A 27,969-nucleotide genomic window follows, 5' to 3' on the forward strand; every position below is an offset into this window, starting at 1 on the left:
AACACATCTACAGGCCTCAAACAACAGTGACAAACCAAGACTAGGCACCAAAAGCTTTTCCATATTTTACTACAGAGGTACTTTCGATCTATTATGAGTTAATATGTAATTTGTAAACAGCTAATTCATATCCTACACGTACAAAATCATTTTTACAAAAATACTTTAAAAACTAGTAGATAATGTGTTCCCTGCTGGGCTATTCCTGGGAAGACATGTCTGGGCAGGTGACCCCCAGGACAGGGAGCAGCAGCAGTGACCGGCACAACTGTGGCTGCTTCTCCATCACTGTCCTCCTCCCAGCCATTCATCCTCAAGTTCACCGCATCTTGATTCTTCACCTCTCTCCTCTCTTCTGAGGCCTTCTTCCCACCTGGGGCCCAGCTCTTCAGAGGAGCGTGCAGGATAAATGAATAACAGGTAGACTTCTTCGTACCTTTCTACCACAGATGAGAACAATTCTGGTTCTCTGAGACATTCAGCAATCCTATTTCCTGTGGGCTTTCTTAGCCCAAACTTAAATATCCTTCAATCCAAGTTCTCAAGTAGCTAGGCTTCATGGTATTCTTTGAATAGTCCTTTTATACTCAGTCCTTCAAGTATCTGTATTACAAGATTTAACCCTCAGGGGGAAAACAACCAAGAAAGCTGTCTTCTTCCAATTGTTTTACATCCCATATTACTTGGAGCTCTGCTAAGAAAATACAAAAAGAAAAAGTTCAGCTCGATAATTAGCTGCAACAAGTTCTTAATGTGTGCTACTAGTCCGAAAATTATTGGTCTCTAGCCCAAAATTATTGCAATGAAATATTCAGTTCTTCCGAATGTGTCTAGTCCAAAATTACTGCAATAAAATATTCAGTTCTTCCGAATGTCACCAGAAGATCCAAGGTCACGTCATGCACCAGACCAGAAATCCACCGTGATGTTGGTATATAAAGGATTATAATCCACAGAGAGTAATTTATAAATACAACTAGTCAACCCATCTGTTCTCCAGACTTGTGACACCTGATGTAAGAGCTTCATCCTAAAGATAAAAAGAACAGTGTAAATGGTAATGCAAGAATTTAACATATATTTCCATTGCTTTTTGCCCTGCCCCCAAATTTGACAAAAACATCTTTGTCAATTATCGTACCATCTGGATTTCCTGCTGCAAAAAGTTAATTTTCCCCATCTAAAGTAACAGGACACCAATGATAGCCATGTGTTCACGTGTCAGACCTCATGTTAAGACCCTAGGGGCCCATGATGGGAAGAGTCAATGCACCCAGTCTACAGGACAGAAGGACGCACAAGTAACACGGGCACAATGCAATACGCACCATCCATTGCTAACAGGTCCTTGGCTAAGCTTCAGGGTATCTATGAATCCTCCCATAGTGCTGTCTGTAGGCAGGAGGGTACACACCTCTCCTAAGAGTCTCAAACAAAATCAGGATATATGTAGAAGAGGATGAATGAAGCAGAACCTGACTTCATGAAGGAGTCTGGGGAGGGGGCGCGGAGAAAGTAGACATGACTGAGGCTTAGGAGAAAGGTGCAGGAAAGGACAACCAGGCAGGGTCATCATCCCATGAAGATGCAGAGACATGCAAAGCAGCAGGATGCGCTTCAAGAAGCAGCAGCAATTGCATGGCAGGAGCCCGGGGATGTGGGGAGTGGAGCAGGTGGTGAGCTGAATTGGTCTCTAGGAATTTGGGGTGAAGAGCAAAACGTTTTGGTGACAGTATCAATGTGGACAGAGATCAGAAACACAATGAGCTAAGTAAGGTCAGAGAAAAATAATACAGTATGATTTCACTTGTATGAAGTTGAAAAACATATAAAACTAAACAATCTTTTTTACAGGGATACACACCTCTGGAAAAACAACAACAACAACGACAACAACAACAAAGAAACAGCAGAAATAACGATCATTATCACAAGTAATAATCACAAAAATTCAGGAAAGTGTGACCTCTTGGGTTGGGGGAAGGAAATGGGTATGGGGGGGGTGGGTCACAGGTAACAAATATAATTTGGGTGGTGGGCACTACCACTGTTCATGGTACCAAGAATCTTCACACTTTTCAGACAATTTGTAAGTATTATTTTGCATCTATTCCATAATTAATTTTTTCTTAATTTAAAGAGAAAAATGCACCTCTATGGACAAAGACTAGAAAGACGCATGGAAAACAGAAGTAGCTGTTTTGTTAAAGTTGCAGATTCTAACACATGGGCTAAAAGCCTTTTTTTTTTTTAATTTTTATTTTTTTTTAATTTAAATCCAAGGCAGTTAACATATAGTGTAATAATGATTCCAGGAGAATTTAGTGATTCATCACTTATATACAACACCCAGTGCTCATCCTAACAAGTGCCCTCCTTAATGCCCACCACCCCTTTAGCCCACCCCCCACCCAACGCCCTGCCAACAACCTCAGCTTGTTCTCTGTTTTTAAGAGTCTCTTATGGTTTGTCTCTCTCTGTTTTCATATTATTTTTGCTCCCCTTATGTTCATCTGTTTTGTATCTTAAATTCCATATATGAATGAAATCATATTTGTCTTTCTCGGACTTATTTCACTTAGCATAATACACCCAAGTTCCATTAAAAGCCTTTTAATATTGTTTTATTTTATTTTTTTTTTTTTTCAACGTTTATTTATTTTTGGGACAGAGAGAGACAGAGCATGAACGGGGGAGGGACAGAGAGAGAGGGAGACACAGAATCGGAAACAGGCTCCAGGCTCTGAGCCATCAGCCCAGAGCCTGACGCGGGGCTCGAACTCACGGACCGTGAGATCGTGACCTGGCTGAAGTCGGACGCTTAACCGACTGCGCCACCCAGGCGCCCCAAAAGCCTTTTAATATTGTTTTAAAGTATAAGCTCTAACAAAGCCCTATAATATTTTAATACTGTTTTTTTAATGTTTATTATTTATTTTTGAGACAGAGACTGAGTGTAAGCGAGGGATGGACAGAGAGAGAGGAAGACACAGAATCCGAAGCAGGCTCCAGGCTCTGAGCTGTCAGCACAGAGCCCGACATGGGGCTTGAACCCACAAACCATGAGATCATGACCTGAGCTGCAGTCAGACGCTTAACTGACTAAGCCACCCAGTCACCCCTAATATTGTTTTAAAATGTAGAAGAAAATATCAGAACAAAGAACTGTAGATTCTTCAACTACAGTCCCATAAAGAACTGACTTATCTGTCAGGTTCCTGGGTGAAAAGTCTAATTCCTGGGGCAAGAAAAGTATATGGTAAGCCTAGAACAGCTCATCACATAGGAGCACAGGTAAGGGAGCTCTCAAAACTAGTGTAGTTATGTCAAAGGACTCAGGAGTCAGCCTGAAGAAGATTCCACTTGCCAACAATGAGATAAACTGAGCATTGAAAAGAATATTAACTACATCCTGAAGGATGCTAGGGAACATCAAGTCATCATTTTGAAAAATCAGCACTGATTCTTTCCCTTTATCTGCCTTTTCTATAAGAACCATACCTTGGCATACTCAAACAGATGAAGGCAAGGCCTTCTTTGCAGAAAAATCTAATAAATGCAGAAGGCATGATAGAATATCAGAATTTTATGATTCCCAATGGAATAATAAATATATTCAATGAGCACCGATGGCTGATAAAATCATCAGGTGAAAGACTGATGGGGAACCTGGATGGGACTGGTAGCACCTAAATCCACAGATCAATCTTAATATCACAAAGAACCAACAAGCCATCATATCTTCCAGTTGTGATACAAGAAGAGAGATGTGACATCATTGATGAAGTGTTCTAACCCTGAACAGTACTGCACTCTGTTCAAGCCTCCAGATCCAACTCCCAGCTTACAAGGGAATATAGAGGTCAGAGGCACATATGAAGTTATACCACCAGGATGCAAGTCACAAAATCCACAAGGTATAAAATTGCAGGAGACAAATGACCTGATTTGTTCAACAAATAAAATGCAGCAGGCAAAAGGTAGTAGAGAGGTAATCTACAGACTGAGAGATTTCAGAGAGATCATCCAAATGCAATGTGTGGATTGTGTCTAGATTCTGATGTGAATAAACCAACGGTTAAGGGAAAAAAAATTATGAGACGATCAAGGAAATCCAAACACTAAGTGGATATTTGATGATATTAAAGAAGTACTGTTAATTTCATTTGAGGTATACTGGTTTCATTTTAGGTATACTGGTTTCTTTAAGACTTCTTATATTTAAGGATACATACTGAAGTATTTACACAGGATATGCTGTGATATCAGATTTGCTTATAAATAATCTAGCGAGGGAGGAAGAAAAAGCAGGAGAAGGGAGAGAGGATGTGAGTTGGTAACTGTCGCAGCTAGGAATGGGGCACATGAGGGTTCCATATACCACTCCCTCTACTTTTGTGTCTGTTTGAAAACTGCCTTAATAAAAAGCTTTGAACAAAAGAAACTGGCTCATCTGATTGAATTCAGCAGACCTCACTGACAGAAGAAACTAAGCAGGTAGCCTGCCAGCCATATGAATCCAGGACTTACCGTTCTATATTCACCTCATTGCCTCTGTCTCTAGTGTGGAAGATCATTGTATATTTACCCACATTAGGCATTGGTCGGATTATTTTCATTCTATGAAGCTCAACCCTAGAAGAATAATAGAAGTGTTTTTTTAAAAAAAGTCTATCCCACTTCATCTACCACTAGATACTTAAGAAGAATCATTTGCAAAAATTTACATATATGTACACACACACACACACACACAGTCACACAGAGCTTGATTATTAGGATATTAGAATATTAAAATTAGGATATTAAAAAAAAGCAATCTTTTAACATCCGGCCTCAGGCAGCAAGTCTATAAAAGAATCACATTTAACCTTTATTATTGGGGTACAAAGGGGAGGTGTCAATTTACAGTTTGTCATTTTCTAAAACACCTCAGGAAACTTTTATGTTCAAGTCATTGGTTTATTCATAGTTATTAGTCAAGAACAACTCTGGAGACCATGATGTTCTTCTCAAATGAAAGCAAAACTGGGGTCTCCCCCCTGCCTTGAAGCTGAGGAGGATCAAGAAGATAGTGAAGTCACATAATACATGCAAGATTCTATTAGTCATCCCATCTGGACAGTGAAATGATTTGGGGAACATGAGGGATACTGTTTACCTCTAGTCCTTGCTACTCTTGCCCAGAAATCTATCAGGTGCCCTGTGTTTACTTCATAAGCCACAGCCACACAGGCTGCCAATGGGCCGGGCCTTAAAGTACTGATGCCCATCACTATGACCATTCCTATGGAGCCTGTGGTGAGGGAAATCCATTCTCTCCCGCCAGAAACATTCCAGAGACTCTCAGCCGAGACATGGGAGCAAGACCAACATGGAGCCCTGGCTCCTTCACACTAAAGCACTGGGGCAGTTCTGGCAGTCACACATCTATTACTTCAGAACCCCAGCTAAGAAATGTCCTTCAGAGGGGCACCTGGGTGGCTCAGTCGGTTGAGCATCCGACTTCGGCTCAGGTCATGATCTCACAGCTCATGAGTTCGAGCCCCATGTTGGGCTCTGGGCTGACAGCTCAGAGCCTGGAGCCTGCTTCTGCTTCTGTCTCCCTCTCTCTCTGCCCCTAACCCACTCGCATTCTGTCTCTGTCTCTCTCAAAAATAAAGAAACATTAAAAAATAAAATAAAATAAAAAAGAAATGTCCTTTCTAAGAGGCAACAGTAGGAGGAAAGAGGGTCTCCCAGTAGCCCCAAAAGCCTTATTATTAGAAGTCTGAGGATACTCGCCTCAATTGAGGCTACTGAATACTTATTCTTGGGAGCTAGGGATAAGACTGGGTCACAAAACCCAAGTTTGGCAGGGAGGGGGGAGCTGAGAGAAGAGTCCAGACATACTCCCTTTGAGCCCCCAGAGCAGAAAGTAGTGCAAGAGAACCTGAGGGTAATGCCAGCAGCCCTGAGTCTGGCTGGGGTGTCAGGCCAGCAGTTGCTCCCAGTGTGGGGGGCTGGCTAATGCATAAGGGTGAAAGGGAATCTTGGTCTGATCCTGGGTGTGCCACTCCTCACAGGCTGTTGGCATTCTCTGCTCTGGAAATTGAGAACTGTGCCAGGATTCCCTGGTGTCTGGTCAAAAGCACAGGCTTATAGGAGTGTCTGGGTGGCTCAGTTGGTTAAGCATCAGACTTTGGCCTAGGTCATGATCTTGTAGTTCCCGAGTTCGAGCCCCGCATCAGGCTCTGAGCTGACAGCTGTTGCAGACTCTGTGTCTCCCTCTCTCTCTCTGCCCCTCCCCCACTCAGGGTCTGTCTCTCTCTCTCTCTCTCTCTCAAAACTAAATAAACATTAAAAAAAAAAGAAAAGCTACAGGCTTACAATAGGCTCTCTGGCCACTTTCCTCAAATTGCAGTTTTGCAGAGTTCTGGACCCTGTCTCTGTAAGTAATACCCACCAAGTCCGCAGAAACCCCCATCGACACTTCTGGTCTCTAAACACCCGCGAGCCAGAAACAAACGACCCTCCATCATTTCTGAACTGCCAATGGCGAACGGCAATTTGGGCCATCCCGCCCTCCCCCTGCCCCCTGCCCCCTGCCCCCTTTTAAGCCGGACTCCACGGCCTTATGACCTGCTGGACTGGCATCTAGAGGAACTATCCACAAATGAGGGTTTCCAGAGCCACCACTGATAGACAGCAGAGCCCCATGAAGGGGACCTATCCCTGTTGTTCACCTGAGTCTGAGGTCATCGTCTTCGCCTCCCCATCCCCAGTAGTTGTTAGAGAATCCATTCACCTTGAAAAATTGCTCTCTGCTTAGGGCAGTAACACCCCCAAAATATCCATTGTAACGTAACCTGGAGCAAAAGAGAGCAGAGAGAAGGTAACATTAGCACAAGGCCATCTGTTCTCCACACACTCTTCAGAAATCTCTATTTCAGGCCTGGCATTCTAGGAACGGTCTGAGGACCATGCACTTTCATCCATCCACTCCTACTTGACATCCACCTCCCCCAATGTTCCTGGCCTTCCCTGTCTGCCCTTCTTTCCTGTCGACGTAAGTGCTCACGTCCGCTCACTAAGCAAAGTGCTATCCACCTGTTACTGTGAATGTTTGTGTGTGGAGGTCTACAGAGGTACCTGTAAATGTGCAGCACGACATCAGGGTGAACAACAGATTTCATCTCACGTGCCAATCCAGTGAATAGTAATGGCTGCCAAAGGCATGGGGTTAAGGATTCTGAGGCAGCCTCCAGGTTCAGCATGAATGAATGCCATGATGAATGTACTGTTTTTTTATTTTTACTTTTTTTTTTTTTTTTTGGCGGGGGTCAGGTAGAGAGGACACAGCTCCTGCACACACTTTGTATGCAAACTCCACTTCTCTGCATGCAAATCTCCATCTCATTGTCTGCGTGGTGGAGAAGCCAAGGCACCTCAACAATCCTGAGGTTTCTGGCTTGGGTAACAAGGTAGATGACACAGTCTTTAAAAAAAAAAAAAATAGAGGGGTGCCTGGGTGGCTCAGTCGGTTAAGCATCCGACTTTGGCTCAGGTCATGATCTCACGGTGTGTGGGTCCGAGCCCCGCATTGGGCTCTGTGCTGACAGCTCAAAGCCTGGAGCCTGCTTTGGGTTCTGTGTCTCCCTTTTTCTCTGCCCCTCCCCCACTTGTGCTCTGTCTCTCTGTCTCTCAAAAATAAATAGATGTAAAAAAAAAAAAGTTAAAAAAAAAAAAAGAGTACACAGAACAATAAGAGGAAGACAGTGAATTATGTTTTGGATAAGCTGAATTTGAGATACCCCTAGTGCTTTTGCTAGTGGGCAAAAGGATATAGGGTTCAAGTTCAAAAGAGAAGAGTGGCTACAGATACGGCTTTGGAACTAAGATGTCAAGAGGCAGTAGCTGAAGGGGCAGGAGTAGGAGACAAGGCCTGAAGACAACATAGTAGGTGATAAGAGAGTACAGAGTGGAGCTATGTGGATACGATAAGAAAAAGGGAAGGGAGAAGAGGTCAAGAAGGACCTTGAGAGGTCAGAGAGCACCTCCCAGTCATACGGACTCTTATGGATTATTGGCACACAAATTAGCATATCTGAGAAATAAAGATAACCCCTGAATATCACACTGTAACAATTCAGAAATGCAAATGAGGGCAGCTTAATAACTTTGATGTTACTAAATAAAAAGGTATGAATATATGGAGAATTTCTAACTTTAATTAACTTCACTTCAAAGTATTCCAGGACCAATTAAATATTTCTGCTTTGCAGAGCACCTGGGCAACTCAGTAGGTTAAGCATCCAACCCTTGATTTTGGCTCAGGTCATGGTCTCACATTTGTGAGATAGAGCCCCACATCGGGCTCTGTGCTATCAGCAGATAGCTAGGGATTCTGTCTCTCCCTCTGTCTCTTATCTCCCTCCCCCGCTTGCACTCTCTCTCTCTCAAAATAAATAAAAATAAACTTTAAAAAACAAACAAAAGGAAAGATCAATAAACACATAGGCATTGCTATCTAACAGGTGGAGTCAGTCCCAAAAGCCAATTTGTAATTCAGCTATTTCTATGTTCTGAGTATAGATGGGGAGGCCCTGTTTAACCCACAGGGGAATAGATTTACTTATAACCCCTCAACCTAAAATTCTAGAAAATGGTATTACAACAACCTAAAGTAAACAAAAGGAATGCAGGGCTCCGAAAGCAGCTGTTACTGGCCAAGACACCCACTGCAGTGACTTGAAGCCATGGCCACTGGACTCTGACAAGGGATTAAGGACCTGAGACCAGCAGCTTCATCAGGACATGGAGCAGCATCACTGCCCAGGCACAACCTGCCAAGCACCAACAATGGGTCACCAGAAGAGAACCAGCATCACTGATTTGGGAGTGATGTATTAAATAACCACTATCCACTGTGTGCAAAACCGCTGGCTAGATGCTGTAACAGGTAGGCCCTGCCCTCAAAGAGCTTATAGTCTAACACAAGAGGCAAACTTCATCAGCGTTCTGAGGAAGGAGATGCCGTGCATCAGGGGGCCAGCAGGTGGGTCTGGGAGGATTCAGATAGGTAGGAAAATGGGGAAACTCTTGGTGGTCAGAACTCCATGAGGAAAAGTGGAGAGAGACACAAAGGAGGGCTGTCTGGGAGCACCCAGAAAGCAGTGCAGATGCAGTGGGAGGTGCCGTAAGAAAGGTTTAAGGAACTCTTAGTTTCCCAGCTGTTTCTTAGATGGCTAACGTCTACGTGTTTATTGATCTTTGCTTTTGGTTTTTCTTCTTACCAGGAAAAGCTTAAATATTAAATTGGCCTTGGAACAGTTTTTTTTTTTTTTTTAAAGGGCTGTAAGGCCCAACGGTAGGGAAAACATCGTCATAAAATAACAGTAGAGTCCTTGAAGAAAGCAGGCAGGTACCAAAGGAATTCTTGGCAGTAAAATTTCCCACAGGCTGGTCCAGGGCTTCATCACTGATCCATAGTCAGTAGGATAAACAAGATTTATATCTGGCCTCATCAGAGTCTGAGACAGGGCAAATTACTTCAAGTTCTTCCCTCTGCAGGGTAAAAACTTCTTGTACTTCTCCTCATGGGGCTGTGGTAACAATGATTAAAGCTAAAGTGCGTGGGGTTTTAAGCTCTGTGACTCAGTGAAACGTAGTGACCAGCAGGGAGAAGACACTTAGCTACCTTCAACCCCACCTGCCCTCCAGGCAAATAGAGGGGCTTTGCCCAAAGTAACAAAGGTAAGAAGTAGGTAAGCGGAGATAAGAGCAATTCCTACATTACTTGCATTCACCTCTCTCTGGCCCCAGAAGATGAGGCGGTTTACATGATTCATATAAAGAAGTAGAAAAATGTAAATAACAAACAACCAGGACCAGAGGAAAACTTAAATCAGAACAGAAGATTAACATGGGAAATATATTAGAACTCTGATCTACAGATAGATTCTTCTCTCAGCTTCTGAAAGAAAGCCATGGGTTTGGCTCAGAACTTCTTACATCCAGATCAGAAGAGAAGACACATTCAATCACCTGATTCCTATTAAGAAAACCCTGCCAGTTACTCAAAGACGACAAAGGCTCTCTGATATCTAGTTATAAAAGAAATGTCTGGCCAGTTACAAGAACAAATCAAAACATCAAGATTCATACAGGGGCTGTTTTTAGAGTAAGTAGCATCTGATTGTGGCACTGAAGTTTTGCTGAAAATTTATTTCCAGCAGAAAAGCCCAAGAATTCAGATTCTTGAGGTCTGGCTTAAAAAAAAAAATCTAGAATCCCAACAGAAAGCCTTTAAACAATCCCGTGTAGCTACACTCTGAAATAAACAACGAAAACAATCTTGTGTGATTATAATGTCTTGTCACAGATGTTCAGAAAGAATTGGACCCTATGAAAGGGTCAAAGTACAGGTATTCTGTGTTATATACATGGTGATAGCTTATTAATTTTACGCAGATGGTTGACATGCTTCTGAAAATGCCAAGGTACCCCGACATAATAAGCTGCTTTCTTCCATGCAGAGGTGGCTCTAGGAGACCAGAAAACAAAACGTCCAGGTAAGAATCAGGATATAATTCCTCAAAGGAAAAAAATCCTGTGATTCTCTTCCAGACCCCTCCCCTGCCCTCTGGCCCCACTATCCCTGCCTAATTCAGGAGCATGGCATCTCCTCTCCCAGCTTCTCCCCTCTGCCTCGCTCCACTCAATACACTAAAGGCCAGCAATGAGCTTTCTCCTGTCATTCTGCAGCTGTAACCATGGGTCAGATGCCCCCCAGTCCCTTCCACAGGAAATCCAACTTCCTCAGCAGACTGAACGAGGCCTGCATAATCTGCCTACCCTCATCTCTTGCCTCTCCTCCCTCCACCATCCCAGACATTCATTTTCCAGCCCGAATGAACTACCTGCGTTTCCCCCCAAAACCACGCCATGTTCTCTCTTGCTTCCACGTCTTGGAAGCTGGGAAACTCCCACTGTTGCACAAGATGAAGGTGCCATGTTCTCTGGGGAAGAGCTTTAGACCCTTCCGTAAGTGTTTCTTAAAGACCTTGTGTGCTCACCCATTGTGGCTTATTCTAGGCATTTGTTTATATCCCAAGTGTACATGGGGCTTGGGTTCAAAGTCAGTAAGGCTGAACAGAAGCTATGTGTCTGCTCAGAGGTGGAGGGGATGGAAACGAAGATAGAAATGATGGTGTCTAAGCAATTCTCACAGTGGTTGTGAGAGTGAGGAACTTGTCCTGGGTGTCCTGCCCCTGAACAGACTATTCAGTGGATATGCCCTTCCCCACTCTCCCTCAGAACCCTGGGAAGATGTCACAGTCTGAAAAGAAGAGTCAGTTTCACAACAGAGGCCTAAACGTTGACCAAAGGGGCATGCTCTCGTTGCCTGCTAGAAGGGGAAGTCAGGGACACCTACTCAGTGTGGACTTGCTTGTGAAAGCTGCACCATGGGGGCGCCGTGGGCGGGGCTGGCCCTCATTTGCAATGCCTGGATTGCCTTCCCTATCCTGTTCTTTCCCTTCCTCTTTCATCCTCTGCCAGGGTTGGTATAATTCCTGTTTTGAACTCTAAGTGATACGTCCTGGACCATTTTTCCTGTTCTTTATTTTTCTATAATAGTCTGGACACTACGCCCCCCACAGCTTTGATGACAACAGAGCGAGTTTCTCCGCCTACGCAAGCCCTGGGCAGAGCCACCGTACTGCTTACCTGTACCCAGTGCTGTTCCGGCCAACCACCAGATGCTTGGGCTGCTCCTCACACTTATAAATGTTCAAGTCGTTCTCGGGGACCAGGTCCACATCGTGGAAAATAAAGCAGTCCCAGTTTTCATCCTTGAGAGCTTCTAGATAGCCCACATTCAAGAGTTTGGCTCGATTAAACTTTTTACTTCCAGCCTATAGATACAGAAATTAAAACTTGAAAAGCTCCGGAGATAAGGTTTCACACCATGCCTCTCTTCAGTTCAGAGGCAAGAGCTGGAATTATTCTTTCCAAAGCACAAGAATATACTTGTGACATGAAGATCTAACAGAGTAGATGTGATCATAAATGACCACTTGCTTGTGTGTTTGTTTTTTTTTCATATACATTTACATTCTAAAAGCTATAAACATGCCTTGAAATGGACAGTTGCTGTTTAATGCGTATAGAGTTTCAGTTTTGCAAGGTGAGTAATTTCTAGAGAGTGGTTACACAATACTGTGAATATACTTCACACTACTGAACTGTATGCTTAAAAACAGTTAAGATGCACTTTTAGTGACTGTGAACCTGGGGAGATTCCGGCAGGGCTCAGGGTGTCAGATTTCACTGTTCTCCCAGCCCATCAACCTTGCCTTGAAGCCCCTCAATAAAATGGTTTGATCCAAAAAAAAAAAAAAAAAGTTAAGATACTAAATTTCATGTATATTTCACCACAATTTTTTAAAAGGTCATACTTTTAAAATACAAATAAAAATAACTCAAAAAAAATTTTTTAAAAACATACATTTATTCCACATAAAACCATAAACCTTCTTACATGGTAGTCATGCCAATTACCATCATTGCTTTACTGTTTAACTTCTAGCTAATCCAATCTTACCCTATGTAACAAATTTGCACTAAGCTTCTAAGAGACACAGCTTGCCAGAAAAACAAAAACAAAAAAACAAAAAAACAAGAAATCTGGACCTATAAACAGAAGTTATTGGGGTGAGGGGTGGCTCAGTCAGTTAAGCGTCCAACTTCAGCTGAGGTCATGATCTCACGGTCCGTGAGTTCGAGCCCCACATCAGGCTCTGTGCTGACAGCTCCCGATCCTGGAGCCGGCTTCAGATTCTTTGTCTCCTCTCTGCCCCTCCCCAGCTTACATTGTCTCTCTCACTCTCAAAAATAAACAAACATTAACATTTAATGGCAGAAGGTAATCCTCATAGTAACCTCATGGAAAGGGATTCATCACTGGGTAAGAAGAGAACACAATTCAAACAATAATATGAACAAAGCTATGTAGTATGAAAAAGATTTTACGGAATTAATTTTTTATGGCTATTTGGATCAAATTCCTTATGAATAAATTCCAGTTTAATAAACAGTTTATCATAACAGAAGTACAGGCAATTCTCAAGTTACCACAGTATTTTCCTGAAAAGAATAACAAAGCACACATATTTTTTCTAGTCACAAAATACTGTATATTGGGGGTTGGTGTCCTGAGTAAGGATGGAGAATGACTAACAATGTTAAAAAGAAAAATAAGCATAAACCAATAGTAAAATTTTGTTTCAAATCCTAAAAAATGGCCCCTGGTTATTAAAAAGTATACACTGCAGAACTGCATCTTCTGATTTGTCGAAAGTTGTCCTAAAACAAATACTGCTGGTTATAAAATGCAGTTAATGATTTTGAATATGAAGCATGCAGTTAATGATTTTGCATTCTTGTCATCTGTAAGGATTTGAGGGGAAATTATTTGGATGGTCTGGGACAATTTGGGGGAGCTAGACACGGATATTTAAGTGGATATCTTATTTTTTTTTTCAATGAACATTAATACCAAATACAGGCATCTTTCATCAGCCACTCTACTTAGAGCTAAATTCTTCAAAAGCAGCCTACACTTATCACTTACTGTATACCTACTAAATTGTCCTCTGGAAGCCTAATACCTGAGTTGAGAAAGCGAAAACGAAACATAAAATGTTTTATATAATAAAAGTTATAGTCAGAAGGGAGGAAACAGTCCTAGAACTCCATGGCTATTAACCCAGTAATCTGTAGGATCCCCTGCCTAGATCCCCACTGAATAGCGATGCTCAATAATGAAAAATTCCAGCATCTCATCGTGCAGTGTATAGCAGCTGCAGGAGGAAATATAAGGTAAATCTCAGGAGAAAATCTTTGGGCAGTCATTGGCTAACACAGAAGGACTCACACAGACAAAAATAAAACAAACCAGACTTCCTCCAGAGGTTCACATCAGAGGCAGTAAAATTCCCAGCACTTAGTCTGATTATTCCACACTCTGAGACAAGAATTTCCTTTACTCCTTTCATGGATAAATGAGGTAGGAGACCTTTTCTTTGGTGACAGTTTGGTGCTCCTTTTACCTAAGATACCCAGAGGGCCAAGTCCCTCGGTCTCTCCTCACAGAGAGGAGGACTGGGAGGGCAGAGCCTGGGTGTGCCCCCCACACTCACCTGGTGGATGACGTAGATGCCATAGTCCAGCTGCTGCCTCTGTAAGAAGGGATGGAGGTGTTCGAGCAGGTACAGCAGGTGTTTCTCTCGGTTCCGGTGTGGAATGAGGATGGCGACCCGCTGGGAAGCCTTACATTCCTCGGGGTGATACCGGCCTCTGTGCACTTTGGGATTTTTTGCCTCCACTTCTTCCAGAGTGAGATCTGGTTTGAAAACGAGCTTGTTTTGGCCCCCTACAATAAAAACAGGACACAGGAAAGAACAGTAGCTGTCTCATCAAGGGCTGATAGGGTTATATGAGCACTGACCTAAAGCCCTTAGAACACTGCCCAGCACACAGTGAGGACCATGAGTGTCAGCTTTTATTATTATTACTTTAAAGCCTCTTTTGGTCATGAACTATAACTAGAGTCATGTGACCCAGGGTATTTTCTGCAAAAGCAAGTAAATGACATATGAGAGCATTCTCTTGTGGCGGGGTAACCAACTCTGGGTCTGTGATTCATCCGTACAGAGGAGATACATCTGTCCCACTGACCATGGTCAAGAGCCAAGATCAGGGCTAGACTGAATAACTTCAAATTTGCTCAATCCCCTTTTCCTTCTCAAAATTAAAACTCAAGAGCATTCCATGGAATCAAGCTCATGGTCAAGGCCATTTTCCCATTCTTTCCATGAGCTCCTGGGAGCTATCCTAGCTCCCTGAAGGTAAAAACCATGAAAGGAAATAGCAACTAGCCTCCTGCCTAACCCAGCAGTAACATGTATGTGCAACATCACAATTCTCCCATTGTGCATGGTAGCAGACATCCCAGTGGAGCATTTGCTCAGCGAGTCTGGACACAGCCTAACTGGATGAAACCCAGCGCCACCCATGGGAACCGACCTCATGCAAGGCTTTACAGATCAGGCTGAAGACACTGGCCCTCCTCCTCAATCTGAATTAACAGGGAATACTGACTGGTAAGAGAAGAGGCAGAGCTTTGGATAGAGAACTCAGCCACGCTTTTTTTTAACTCCATATATACTGGCCGGGCCATAACATCTCAAGATGCTTGCATGTTGTGCCGTCCTCTCCTGAACAAAGCAGTCACAGCCCCCTCCAATGTGTAAGTCACCACGCCTTGCTCCATGTGACCACTGCTGTCCTGGCCACGGCTGCTTAGACCAGGCTCCAGTGTCCGTGAAGTGGCTGAAAGACTAGGCCTAATGGCACCAAGGGCAAATAACTGCTTCCAGCCACCTACAGACAACAACCAGCCTCTAGGAAAGAGCCTTTCCTGAAGATGTGACACATGGAGTTGGCAGGCAGAAATGCCCTAAAAACAAACAGTAAGAAAGGGAGTGATGTGAAAGCAAGCTACCAGAGCTGCTGCCAGGCCGTAGAGCAGCCGGAAGATGATGATGTGGCTGTTGAGATGGCTTCCCATGTAGCCTGTTATCAAGCCCCACCATGTGAGTTAACCCACGCCTCTATTCTTGGCCCCTGAAAGAGCCCCATGCGACAATTCTGATATAAGCTAGTCCCCTTGCTCACTTTCTCATTGTCTTAACTTTTCAGGTGCCCTACCCTTCTAGAGCCTGCTTCCATTCACTATTAGTCTCCCTACCACTCCCTTGGGATCTTCTCCAATTTTGTTTCTTCTTGGGTCACTAATGGCCCATGTTACTTCATCACTACTTTTGTCACCTTCTTAATCCAGGTACTTCCTCAGTATTATGTCATGGCCCATGTATTTTTATGAAAACTTTAATTGCTTCAATATGTTGTGAGGATTTTGAACAAGGGAGACAGTACAGTCAGATGTGCAGTTCAATGCCTCATTTTCCTATCTCAACTTGTGTAACTTGTGAGCAGAACAATTTCCCTCAGGTAATCAGGAGTGATATTTTGGCTGTTCCATGACTGAGTAAAGAGAAGCAGTATGCCAGTAGAAACACAGCACAAGGCTGTGATTCAGTGAGGAAAGAGAGTCTGCAGGTTTTCGTTCAGCTAAGAGCAAGAAGCTACCCCACGGGGGGCTACTTTAGTGTATGTACTTTTCTGAGACAGAAGGAATCTCAACTGGATTTTTGATGAACAGGAATCCACCAGGCAGACAGAGATTGAGGAAAGGCATTCTGGAAAGAGGAAACAGTATAAGGCTCAGAGGAGTATCTGGAGAACTACAAGTGCTTTGATGTTCTGGAGAATCAGAGGTCTCATATAATCCACAAAGATTCTAATATTGCTGTGGAGCTTTTCCTCTCTAATCAATGTGTTCCATAGAACCAATTTACCATTAACTTATTTATTATTATTATTTTTTTAATGTTTATTTACTTTTGAGAGAGAGAGAGAGGCAGAGTGCAAGCAGGGCAGAAAGAGAGAAAGACACAGAATCCCAAGCAGGCTCCAGGCTCTGAGCTGTCAGCACAGAGCCCAATGCCAGGCCTGCACCCACGAAACACGAGTTCATGACCCGAACTGAAGTTGGACGCTTAACCGACTGAGCCACCCAGGCACCCAAACCAATTTACTGTTAATTTAAACTGAAAGGCAAGACATCAAAGGGGAATCAGAACATACAATATATTTAAGAAATAAACACTAAAGATGACATTGAAAAACCTACTCAGTCCTGTCCCTTGACTGCATACTTCTGGCCATGGGAATGCTAACAGATGTGACATGAGTGGATTTCTCCACCTGTGCTCTTATGTCCTGTGGATGCCAGGAGAAGGACATCCTCAGGCGAGCTCATTGGTCTCAGGTGGAAAAGGTAAGACATATGGAGCAGAGCCACCAGCCTAAATCAATGCACCCCCCAGTTCATCTGGCAGACTTGTGAACGAAATACATGCCTGTGGATGTGAGACTTCTGTGGCTTGACAATAAAATTGGGTATGCTCGTATAATGGAAAACTATACATCAGCAATATAGACACATCTCACAAACATACTGTTGAACAACAAAAGCCAGACACAAAAGATTACACATCGTGTTTCTAATTATGTAAAGCTTAAAAACAGGAAAAATCTAAAGGATGGTGTTAGAATCTAGAAGTAAGGGTCATGACTGAAAGAAGCACGAGAACTCCCAGGGTTCCAGAAGGATTCCAGTTCTTTTTTTTTTTTTCATTTTTTTTTTTTTTAACGTTTATTTATTTTTGAGACAGAGAGAGACAGAGCATGAACAGGGGAGGGGCAGAGAGAGAGGGAGACACAGAATCGGAAGCAGGCTCCAGGCTCTGAGCCATCAGCCCAGAGCCCGACGCGGGGCTCGAACTCACGGACCGCGAGATAGTGACCTGAGCTGAAGTCGGACGCCCAACTGACTGAGCCATCCAGGCGCCCCAGGATTCCAGTTCTTAATGTAACATACTGATGACACAGGTATATTCATTTTGTGAAACTTAACCAAGTTGTACACTTCTGATTTTTATGCTTTTCTGTATCTATAAATGTGATATTTAATTAATAAGTTTACATAGCACTTGAAAAAAAGAAAAAAAAACTTACTGAGGTATGGAGACACAGAAGGGCAGTTGTTGAGGTCTGCTTCTTTCACGGATGCTTCCTGAGTCAGAGTTTTTCCCTTCCCCCAGACTAGGACCTTGTTGAAATTGGCCATGAAATCCTTTGCTTTAGGAATCTCTTGAATAGCACCCACAAAGTAGTTACTGGTGGCCCACCCAAGCACTGTCAGGCATAAGAGAAAAAGCAACAGTAACCGGAACTTGTAGGAAAGGTGGAAAGTCACGAAGAAGCCCATGTCTGTTATTACGTGAGGATTATGTCTCTCTCCGCTTCACTGCAGGGGAAGCTTCGAGTTCAACTCTTGTAATCTGATGGCAAACTTGGTGACAACTGAAGATGCAATGCCTGCTTTTGTTCAGTAATTCCGCTCCAACAATCTCTGGAAGGCAATCACAAAGACATGTTGTTTCACATGGAAATCCTATCCTGAATGATTCACATCAGTGCAAACTGAAAATCTATTCCCAGTGGATCTTGACTAACAGGAATGGGAATTCTCCAATGAGGGGTTTGAGATCAGAAAATCGGATTTCAGAGGTCGAAGGTTCCAACCAACTATACATCCCAGGAGTTACCACCCAGGCTGTCTGTCACCCAAGAGGAAAAGGCATTTCCAGATGTCACACAGGAGGAGAGGGCAAAGAGGAAGCTGTGAAAGCCTCCTCAGTACTGAGTCGGGCACGACCCAAAATACAGCTCCCCAATTTTTTCTTTAGTGGCCCCTTCCTAGCACAGCTTTAATAGACGGTTAGCAACATGTAAAAATCTTGTATTTTGACTCAAAGAGAAAATAAGGAGAAAGACAAAAGCTCTTCTCTGTGACAGCTAGAAAAACACGTTCCTCAACAACAGGCATTAAAGTCCAGGATGTTGCAGCTATAAATGTTACATTCACAACGAGGCACTGGCACAGGGCACATCCCAACAGGTGAGGGTGAGGGCAAGAAACATAAGAGAAGGCCAAGACAGGAGCTCAGTAATCTGTAAGACTAACAGGTGGAACTACAGTGCAGTGTTTAAGATCAGTGGTTTGGATTTAGGCAGAAACTACAGCTCCACCACGTATCAGCCATGACACCTCAAGTCAGTCACTTGACTAACTTCAGTCTCTTTACCTGTAAAATCGGGATAAAAACAGTACCTCCCTGGAGAGGTTACTGTATGACTGAACAGCCTAATGTATTAATACATAAAGTGTAGCCCATGCCTGACGCACAGCGAGCACCAACTACGTGCTGACCACCACTGTTGTTATTGTCCTGTTACTTACATAAAGTGACTCTAAGGATGGCCAACAGGTGGGCACACTGGTGGCTGCCCCAAGCACCACTCTATCATACTGTATATCTCACTGCCAGCTGATGAACTGCCATTCTTCACGAGCATGTGGTGGAATAGCGTGAACTCACTTCTGAAAGGTCACTATCCTCTCAGTTCTTGACAAAAATCCAGTTTCTGAAGCCACAAAGCTGATGGCCCACTCTGGACCATGTGAACATATTAAGGTGATGAAGGCTACTTGGCAAGTCCCCCAAGGACACAGCCAGCAATCCCCCCCCGCCACATGTTCTCTGCATTGCCAAAACCACATCTGCCCTCAAATTCTAAGTGTGCTATCAGAAGGGGATAGAAAATGCTAAAGCCACAGCAGCGATAATCTCCACAGCCAAACATGCCCTCAGTTAAATGGATAAATGGAGACCAAAATATTTTCTGTGCCAAGTAATAACATGAAAACAAGTATGATCAAATCTTAAATAAAAGAAAAACAGAAATAAACTGTACATTTGTATGATACTACTCAAACTACAGAAATAAAACTCCAGAGAGAAATATTAGCCAAAAGCTAACGAGAACTGCATGAAGAGTAGGGATTAGCCAAGGGTACTTTTTTCTATTTTTGGAATTTTGTATGATATACTTCTGCCCTTTTATAGTGAAAATTTAGTTGTTGAGTTTTGTCCGTTTTTTAAAATTAGACATAGGGATCCCTAGGTGGTAATTCAATGTGAAAAATAAAAACAAAACAATCTTAGCACCTCTTGAGATAGTCCCCTAGTTACTAAAGGGTAGGATTCCAAAAATTTAGCTCTAGGCTAGTTTGAAGGAAACCTAGAAAGCATTTCTCTGTAGATTCAACGTTATAAATGAAGATTAGATTCCTGAGTCAAGCCACAAATGAGATTTGACTCAGGAAGCAACTAAACACTATGGCCTGTGTTTAGGGTCTTGTGAAGGCATCATAAGAAATGATGCCGAAGGCAGTAATAACAGCTAATAAGAGTGATTGATTTGTGCATCTACTCTATGGCACGCGCTGAAGTGAAATCATTTGTATTAACTTACTTCGCCTCTCAACTTTGCAAGGTAAGAATCACTAGTCTCATTTTATAGAGGGGAAAAATAAAGGGAGATTAAGGAACGTGCCCTCGACCACACAATTAGTAAGTGGTGGAGCTAGGGTCTGAACCCACAAGGCCAGGCCCAAAGCCTACCTCTGACACACCCTTCACATAGGCATTTCGATCTCTTTCCTCATCTAGGTACCTGGGTGCACCCAACACAAACCCTTAGAATATGCAGAATTCCCTTTGGCAGCCCCTCTCTCTGTCAGCCTCCTGTCCCTTTCCTTGGGACTGTGTTGGCATGGCTTTCTGTATGTTAAGTCTACAGGTTCCTGGGGCCAATCAGACAACATTTGGGGACTCAACTATACGAGGCTTAACTGCTAGAATTGGCAATAGTGGTTTTTTAAAGTTTTGGTTTTTTTTTTAAATTCCAGTGAACATACTGTGTAATATTAGTTTCAGGTATACAATACAGCGATTCAACACTTCCATCTCAATCTTGGAAAGTTTAGACTGAGAACACTGCTCTTCTAAAAGCTGCTTATGGAGGGATAGCCCCCTGACAAGCCAAGAGATTTCTGATCACAGAGGTACTATAGTGTTAGAAGCAGAAACGAGCAGAAAGCACACAAGTCTAGCACCCCCTCCTCTTACAGAGGGAGGAAGAGTGGTTTAGAGAGATTTATTTTTTTTATTTTTTATTTTTTTTTTAACATTTATTTATTTTTGAGACACAGAGAAAGAGAGAGAGAGCATGAACAGGGGAGGGTCAGAGAAAGAGGGAGACACAGAATCCGAAACAGGCTCCAGGCCCTGAGCTGTCAGCACAGAGACCGACGCGGGGCTCGAACCCACGGACCGCGAGATCATGACCTGAGCCGAAGTCGGACGCTTAACTGACTGAGCCACCCAGGTGCCCCTGGTTTAGAGAGATTTAAAACCTACCCAAGCAGTGGCAAGCTGGGAATAATCGCAGACTAACATAGCTAAACTGCAGCCTACAGAATTTGTCCAAAGATAAGAAATTTATTACAAAAGCAAGGAACCATTCTTAATGATTACTTCATAATTAGCCCTTCACTGCTAACTCCATTTCTTAAGACATCGATCTAGTTAAAAATAATCACTTCCCCTTTTTCCCAAGCCTTAGTGCTATCCTCAAACCAACTGTACAGGGAGCCAGCACGAAGGAAGCTCAAGTGTGAGGTCTCCTTGGCACCTGGGAGTAAACATCTGAGGTGTGAAGGGTCTCTAACACTGGTCCAAAGATCTTTCAAGAGAGATCTCCTGCCCACCCTGCTTATCAGCTGAGTGACTGAGGGCAACCCCTCTCAACAACTTTATCAAGCTATTAAACATAAAGATATATATGTACTTATCTTAAAAGGTTGCTATAAGAATTTAACGAGATGTTGCACCCAAACACACCTGGTACATTCCCAGGAATGTAATAGTTATCAATCAAATCTATTTACCAATGTGATTTATGCTCAAATTTTATCAGGGTGCCAAGCAACATAATGTTAAATTTGGAATTACATTATGAAGTCCAGATAATTTTCCATTTCTCTGTCATTTATTTTTCTTTTAATCTTTTTTAACGTTTATTTATTATTGAGAGACAGAGAGTGAGCATGGAAGGAGCAGAGAGAAGGAGAGACACAGAATCTGAAGCAGGCTCCAGGCTCTGAGCTGTCAGCACAGAGCCTGACTTGGGGCTCGAACTCACAAACCGCGAGATCATGACCTGAGCTAAAGTCAGACGCTCAACCGACTGAGCCACCCAGCACCCCTATTTTTCTTTTAATGGGTAATATATTACCTTTATGATTTAAACAAATCATGATTTTTAAAAGCAAGTTCTTTCTAGGGCAAGTAACTCTAGGTTAATGTTTAGGGAACTGTCATTAGACTGGACTTATTTATAATAACATTAAGTAATTGACAGACCTTGAACCTACCCTTGAAAAGTTTCCTTTTTCAATCAAAAAACAGACAGGAAAATCATGACTGTAGGCAATAAATTCAGGTAACGTGAAAGAAGTTATTTTAGGGCAAGACTGTAGAAGTCTGTCTTATAGTTCAAAATGATGAGGCTTTCAAAACTGGTTTTTCCTCCCTCTCAATTCAACCAGTCTTTTCTGAGCATCAGCTATTTTCAGGCATAGTGCTAGGCACTAAGGGGAGAAAAGAGAATTAAGGTATAGTCCTTGCACTTAGAGTTTATTTCAATCCTTTCTTAAATTTCAATGAGTCTTTTGTTTTAAAATATGCCAGCCCCACCCCTGAAAATGGAGGAATAGATGAAATAAGACTGACAAAATACTGAGATGTATTGAATTAGCTGATAGGTACCCAAGGGTTCATTTTGCTTTCCTCTCTACTTTTGTGTATGCTTGAACTTTTCCATAATAATGAAAGAAAAAATCTGGCAAGGAAGATAAGCTATAACTAAAGATAAATCAGCATTTATGCTAGGTATCATTTTTGGAGAATCTCTACACATACACATCTGTGTACCACAGGGGATGGAGGGAGAATACTAGGTGCAGTCCACAAATATTTACTAAACATTAATGCACCAGAAGAAAGGGTGTGGTCTTCATTTAGCTGCCAAGAGTGCCAAGTCAGAGTTCTAAACCCAGCTGTTTTCCAAACCCATCTGGTCGTCCTTTAAACACAGAGCCTCTCAGGGCACGGCCCCAGGCACATGATCCTACTCCCATAGGCCTCTCTGGAGCAGCAGCAGGGGAAAGGCTGGTATTATGCTACTCGTTTTACTCTTGCAGAGTTCCTGAGAGCTGAGTGTCTGCACACATGTTGTCCTACCTTCTTTGGGCCTCTGGTATTCGTTCTTCTATTTATAGCTCCCTTACCTGGCTGCTAAGTGATCGCTGCCCAGACCCTGAAGAAGCAATGATTCCTTGGGTTGGGGGTAAGGATGGGATAGAAATGATGACAGCCACTTACAAGCACAAGCCATTTAAACTCAGAGCCTGAGCCCCTAATTGTAAGCTCCAAAATTGTAAGCATTTAAGCAAGAAAATGATGATGGCATTGCATGTTAACCCACAGAATACAATGAAGAGTCCACAGTGATACAAATGACCAAATAAACAAATGGGAGGAAAAAGGGCAGCTCTTTCTTATAGGAAACTCTCAATTAATAAGGAAGCAGGAGGTAGAAAAAAATCACTAGGCAAACACCACTGCAACAATTGTTGCAGACAAGATCCATCAATGAGAATTAAAATTAGTGGATGAAAGGTTGAGGATAAACAGAGTTTGCATAGTCTCAAGTATCTCCCCCAAGATAATTATTAGTTGCAAAGGGAAAGACAATAACTTCACAGCAGAGTAACACAGATTTCACCCTAAGTGATCAGGTTTAGTATCATCAGTGTTAAGACCTATCAACCTCATGAATCAGTGATATATTGAACTCCACAAAATAACCAGTACTCTCCAAAAGGGTCAAAATAATGAAGGACAAGGAAAAACTGAGAAACTATCTCAGATGGAAAAGACAAAGGAGAAATAACTAAATGCAATGTAGATCCTGGATAGACTATGGGAACAACAACAAAAAATTATTAGCAGGAAAATTGATGAAATCCAAATAAAATCTGTAGTCTAGTTAATAGTACTGATAATTGAACCATGGTTATGTAATGGTCTAATATTAGGGGAGGTTGAGTGATTTCTCTGTACCATTTTTGCAACTCCTCTCTAAGTCTAAAATTAATTAAAAATTAAAAGTTAAAATTTTAAAAGTCAGAGACTGAGCAAAACCCAAGTCAATATACAGCAGTTAACTTAATTCTCAAAGAGAACCATTGTTTTTTGTATTCCTGGACCTCAAAATGACCTGACACATAGCAGGTGCTGAATTTGGTAAATAATCAGTGACCTTCTAGAGTATACTAGTTGAAATACATAAGGACATACCATAATCCCAGGCTACTACTAAAAACAGATGAGAAGGCAGGAGGAGAAGGAAAAATAAAGATTAATAAAGAAGAGAAAAAATTAAGTGGGTCTCAAATTCCATTTGGGGAACGTTTTAAAAACTGAAAAAGGCTCACCCCCATGCTGGCTCCCCTCAGGTAACTAACACCAACACTCTTCTAAGAGTAATGAGCCCCATCTCTAATAAATGGCACTTCCTCTCGGTCATGCCCACCGCCTTCTGCTCCTCTGCCATTGAGTATTCAAAAGCAGTGCCTCTCTCACCTGATTCTGAAAGGAATTGCTGCTTAGACCATCCCTTCCATCCGGAATTCACAGAGCACACAGGAGCAGTGTCTCACACTCTAGGCAAGAGCTTCCCGATGGTCCTGCAATAACTGTTTCACGGTAAGAGTCACCACAAAACAATCAGGAAACAAGCAGTAAATTTAACTAGCAAAGGACTGACGCTGTTTTATATAGTAAATGTTATACAGCATAACAGAGTCTGTAAGAATTTCTGATGGGGGCTTTGAATGGAGATTCATTGTGTATGTCTGTGTCAAGTTCAGGTATCCCAGAGAACCCTGCAGGGGGGTCAGTCAGAGTTCCCTTTCTGTAGTCCTTAGGGGCACACCAATGAGAAGGTTTGAGAAGGCCTAAGGTAGTGGAAAAAACAAAGGCTCTGAAGTCACAAAGAGCTGAGTTCAAATCCTGTTACCAGATGCATGAATGGCTTTCGGCAAGTGACCTAAATTTCTGAGTCTGTTTTGCTATTTATTTAAAAAGCATGTTTCATACATGGTTCCAAGAATGCCTCTTACCAAATATGGCGGGGAATGTTAAAATTGAAGATTGCTGGGCCCTACTCCAGAGCTAATGGGTCAGAACAGCTGGGCCTGGGACTCAGGAAAATGATTTTTTTTTTTAATTCAAAAATTGTTTTAATGTTTATTTTTGAGAGAGAGAGAGAGAGAGAGAGAGGGCACATGCACAAGTTGGGGAGGGGCAGAGAGAGAGAGTGGGAGACACAGAACATGAAGCAGGCTCCAGGCTCTGAGCTGTCAGCACAGAGCCCAATGCTTGGCTTGAACCACGGACCACGAGATCATGACCTGAGCCAAAGTCAGCCGCTTAATTAACCGACTAAGCCACCCAGCCCCCGGGAAAATGAATTTTTAACAAGTTCCCCAAGTGACTCTTCTACCCATTAAAATTTGAGAACCACTGAAATAAGAGAATGAACCTAGAAGGCAATAGATCCTTTACAAATGTTAATTTTCCTTCTAGTGAGGAAAAGTAGTGAGAAGATACGTGAAAATGAGATTTTAAAATGCATTCGAATAGCTTTTAACTCCATCACTTAATTTATTCTAAGGAAATAATCAGAAAGGCAGACCACAATATTCAAGCCAACATTATAAAAATAAACAAAAATTGAAAAGAATCAGAATGTTAACGATATAGAGCTGATTTAATTAATTATGGTAACTCCATATGCCAGAACATATGCTTTTATAAAAAGGTGTTTAAAAAACTTAACTACATGCGAAGGTGCTCATGATAGCAAACTGGAAAAAAAAACCAGAATATAAAAATGTACACAGAATACAATTCCAGTTATTCTCTAAATGTATGGTGTGCATTTATGTCTTTTACATATATATATATATATACACACACACACACACACATACACACATATATGTGTGTGTATGTGTGTGTGTGTGTGTCAGAAAGAATGACTGGTGGTTGTATGTTAATTATAGGATTTGGGAAATTGTTTTTTCCCATATGTTCTAATTGTTCTAAAGTGGGGTTTTTGTGGGGCGCCTAGGTGGCTCAGTCGGCTAAGTGTCCAACTTGGGCTCAGGTCATGACTCACAGTTCAAACCCTGCATCAGGCTCTGTGCTGACAGCTTGGAGCCTGGAGCCTGTTTCAGATTCTCTGTCTCCCGTTCTCTCTTTCCCTCCCCCATTCATGCTCTCTCCCTCCAAAATAAATAAATAAATAAACAAACATCAAAAACTTAAAAAATAAATTAAGTGGGGTTTTTGTGATCAGAAACGTTTTTTTTTCTAATACAATGACTATATAGATTTCCTTCAAAATACATTAAAATTTATAGGTAACACAATAGATAGTTGTACAAGATACAAGACTGTAACCTTCAGCTCTGTAAGTTTGGCAGCATTCACATAACTTTTAAGGAAATCTGTTCTAAAGAGGCCCCAACAAGCCCAAATCTGAAAGAAAAACTCAGAGGCTGTCAATAATTCTCAGTGCCACAAGAAAATCCTGTGATCTCTGTTTGAAATTCCTTTCCCTAGGCTCTACTCCCAGAGATTTTTATTTCAAAGGTCTAAGTGAGGTCAGAGCATCCATATTCCATATTTTCAATAGGAACTTAGGTATGTTTGAGAAACCACTGTCCCTTGACGACTTAAAAAAGAGAACAAACCCGCCACTGACTTGCTTTTGATGTTTCCACTCTGAATAAAAGATCTTCAAAGAAATGATTAGTGCTCAAATCATTTGCATGCATCTCTGGAAAAAGCACCCATTATTATTAGCTCAGTTTAAAGTAGATACTAAACACTTATTTGATGTGGCACATAAAACACAATATCAGAGCTAGTTTTACTGCCCCCCCCAAGATTATGTGGTCAAACAGGTCAATATTTCTAACAGATGTTTCTAACCTGATCAAGGCATAGATCTTCTCTCCCAATAATGCACAAAGACAGGAACCTGAACATTTTTGCAATTTCGTGGAGGTTAAAGGCCAACCAGAAAATAAAATTCCAAAAAGATAAACTATGGTCCAATCAAGCATTATCTCCTCGCCCTAGAGTCACATTCCAGAACTCCTGCCCAGCCCTCCGGCCTAGGATAGCCTTCTCCCCCTCTTTTTAAGCCCAGTCTCTTAGCCTGGACCCTGAATAATACTGATGCCTGGACTTTCTTGCATCCCTAACATGTTACCTTCCTTTAAATTAAAAAAAATTAGAAATTAAAACACACACACACACACACACACCTCTCCTGAACCCTCAAATTACTATCTTCTTGCTCCTCCTTTTGATCACCAAAGGGCTGCAAAGCGCTTCCTGAGCCCTGGCCACCTCCACGTCCCCATCCCTCTGCCACTCTTGAACACTATGCAACCCAGCGCACACCCACTTTGTAACTGCTCTCCAAGGCTAGCAATCCAAAGGCCTTTTCTCAGTCCCAATCCTCCTAGACTTTTCTACTCTTTTCAAACTAGAGACAGCCTTTATCTTCTAATGGAAGCCGATCAACAGACACTGATCGACAGACGGGGGATGGCCTCAGAGCCCACTCCGGGCAGGCGTCTCTGAAGTACTTTAAAAGCCAGGTGACTCTCACAACTCTCCGGCGCCAGCAGGCCGCAGGCTGGGATCAGCTGATCGGTTTCCTAGGAGAAACCCTGGGAGAGAGGGCTCTAAGGAGGAAGGGGCTTTCTCACGTTGATGTGCCCGCGGGGAAAGACGTGCTGGGGGACGACCCCAGATTCGTGAGACCACCCCTGAACCTCTCCCTACCTGGCAGCATCTGGCCCGGCTTCCCCGCCGGCAGAAGAGGTAGCGCCGCGGAGGTGCTCGCACCTGAGCCGGTGCCTCCCGCCAGGCTCGGCCTCCGCAGGCCCCCTGGCCGACCTCACCGCTCGGACTCGGGCAGGACCGCCCCACCGAGCCAGGCCGCGCCGCTGCGCTGCGTCCGCCCCACCGCGCGCCCAGACCCAAATTGGTACCCACCCCGGTGCGCCCCACGGCGGTGCCCACCAGGAGCCCGCCGCCGCCCTCCGCACCGGACTGCGCGTCCCGGGCGCCTGCGGAGCCAAGGCTCGGCGCACTCACCGTAGACGCGGCCCCGGCCAGCACCGCCGGGAGAAGGGAGGAGGCATGAGGGCCCATGGGGACCGCCCCCGCCACCCCAGAGGAGGTT

At 43.0% G+C, this 27,969-nt stretch overlaps 1 protein-coding gene across 8 annotated transcripts; it reads right to left on the reverse strand.

Annotated features, from left to right (window-relative positions):
- Positions 1-41: 41 nt before the first annotated feature.
- On the reverse strand, positions 42-27,969 carry B4GALT4 (beta-1,4-galactosyltransferase 4). 8 transcript variants are annotated; one of them, XM_081796583.1, is made up of 9 exons: positions 27,882-27,909; positions 24,285-24,397; positions 17,686-18,082; positions 14,184-14,416; positions 11,710-11,897; positions 6,726-6,848; positions 4,531-4,635; positions 1,329-1,427; positions 42-1,030 (listed from the first exon to the last, which is right to left on the reverse strand). In XM_081796583.1, the coding sequence occupies exons 3-9, from the start codon at positions 17,936-17,938 to the stop codon at positions 898-900; spliced, it is 1,134 nt and encodes a 377-aa protein (XP_081652709.1). In that variant the 5' UTR covers positions 17,939-18,082; positions 24,285-24,397; positions 27,882-27,909; the 3' UTR covers positions 42-897. The 8 variants fall into 8 exon arrangements, with proteins under 8 accessions (XP_081652709.1, XP_060495901.1, XP_060495899.1 ...); XM_060639918.2 differs by lacking the exon at positions 27,882-27,909 and adding an exon at positions 27,780-27,863; XM_081796586.1 differs by having other exon boundaries at positions 918-1,030; positions 1,329-1,419; positions 27,882-27,907.

The sequence above is a fragment of the Panthera onca genome, chromosome C2 (genome assembly GCF_046562875.1).
Source record: "Panthera onca isolate mPanOnc1 chromosome C2, mPanOnc1 haplotype 2, whole genome shotgun sequence".
Taxonomy (NCBI): domain Eukaryota; kingdom Metazoa; phylum Chordata; class Mammalia; order Carnivora; family Felidae; genus Panthera; species Panthera onca.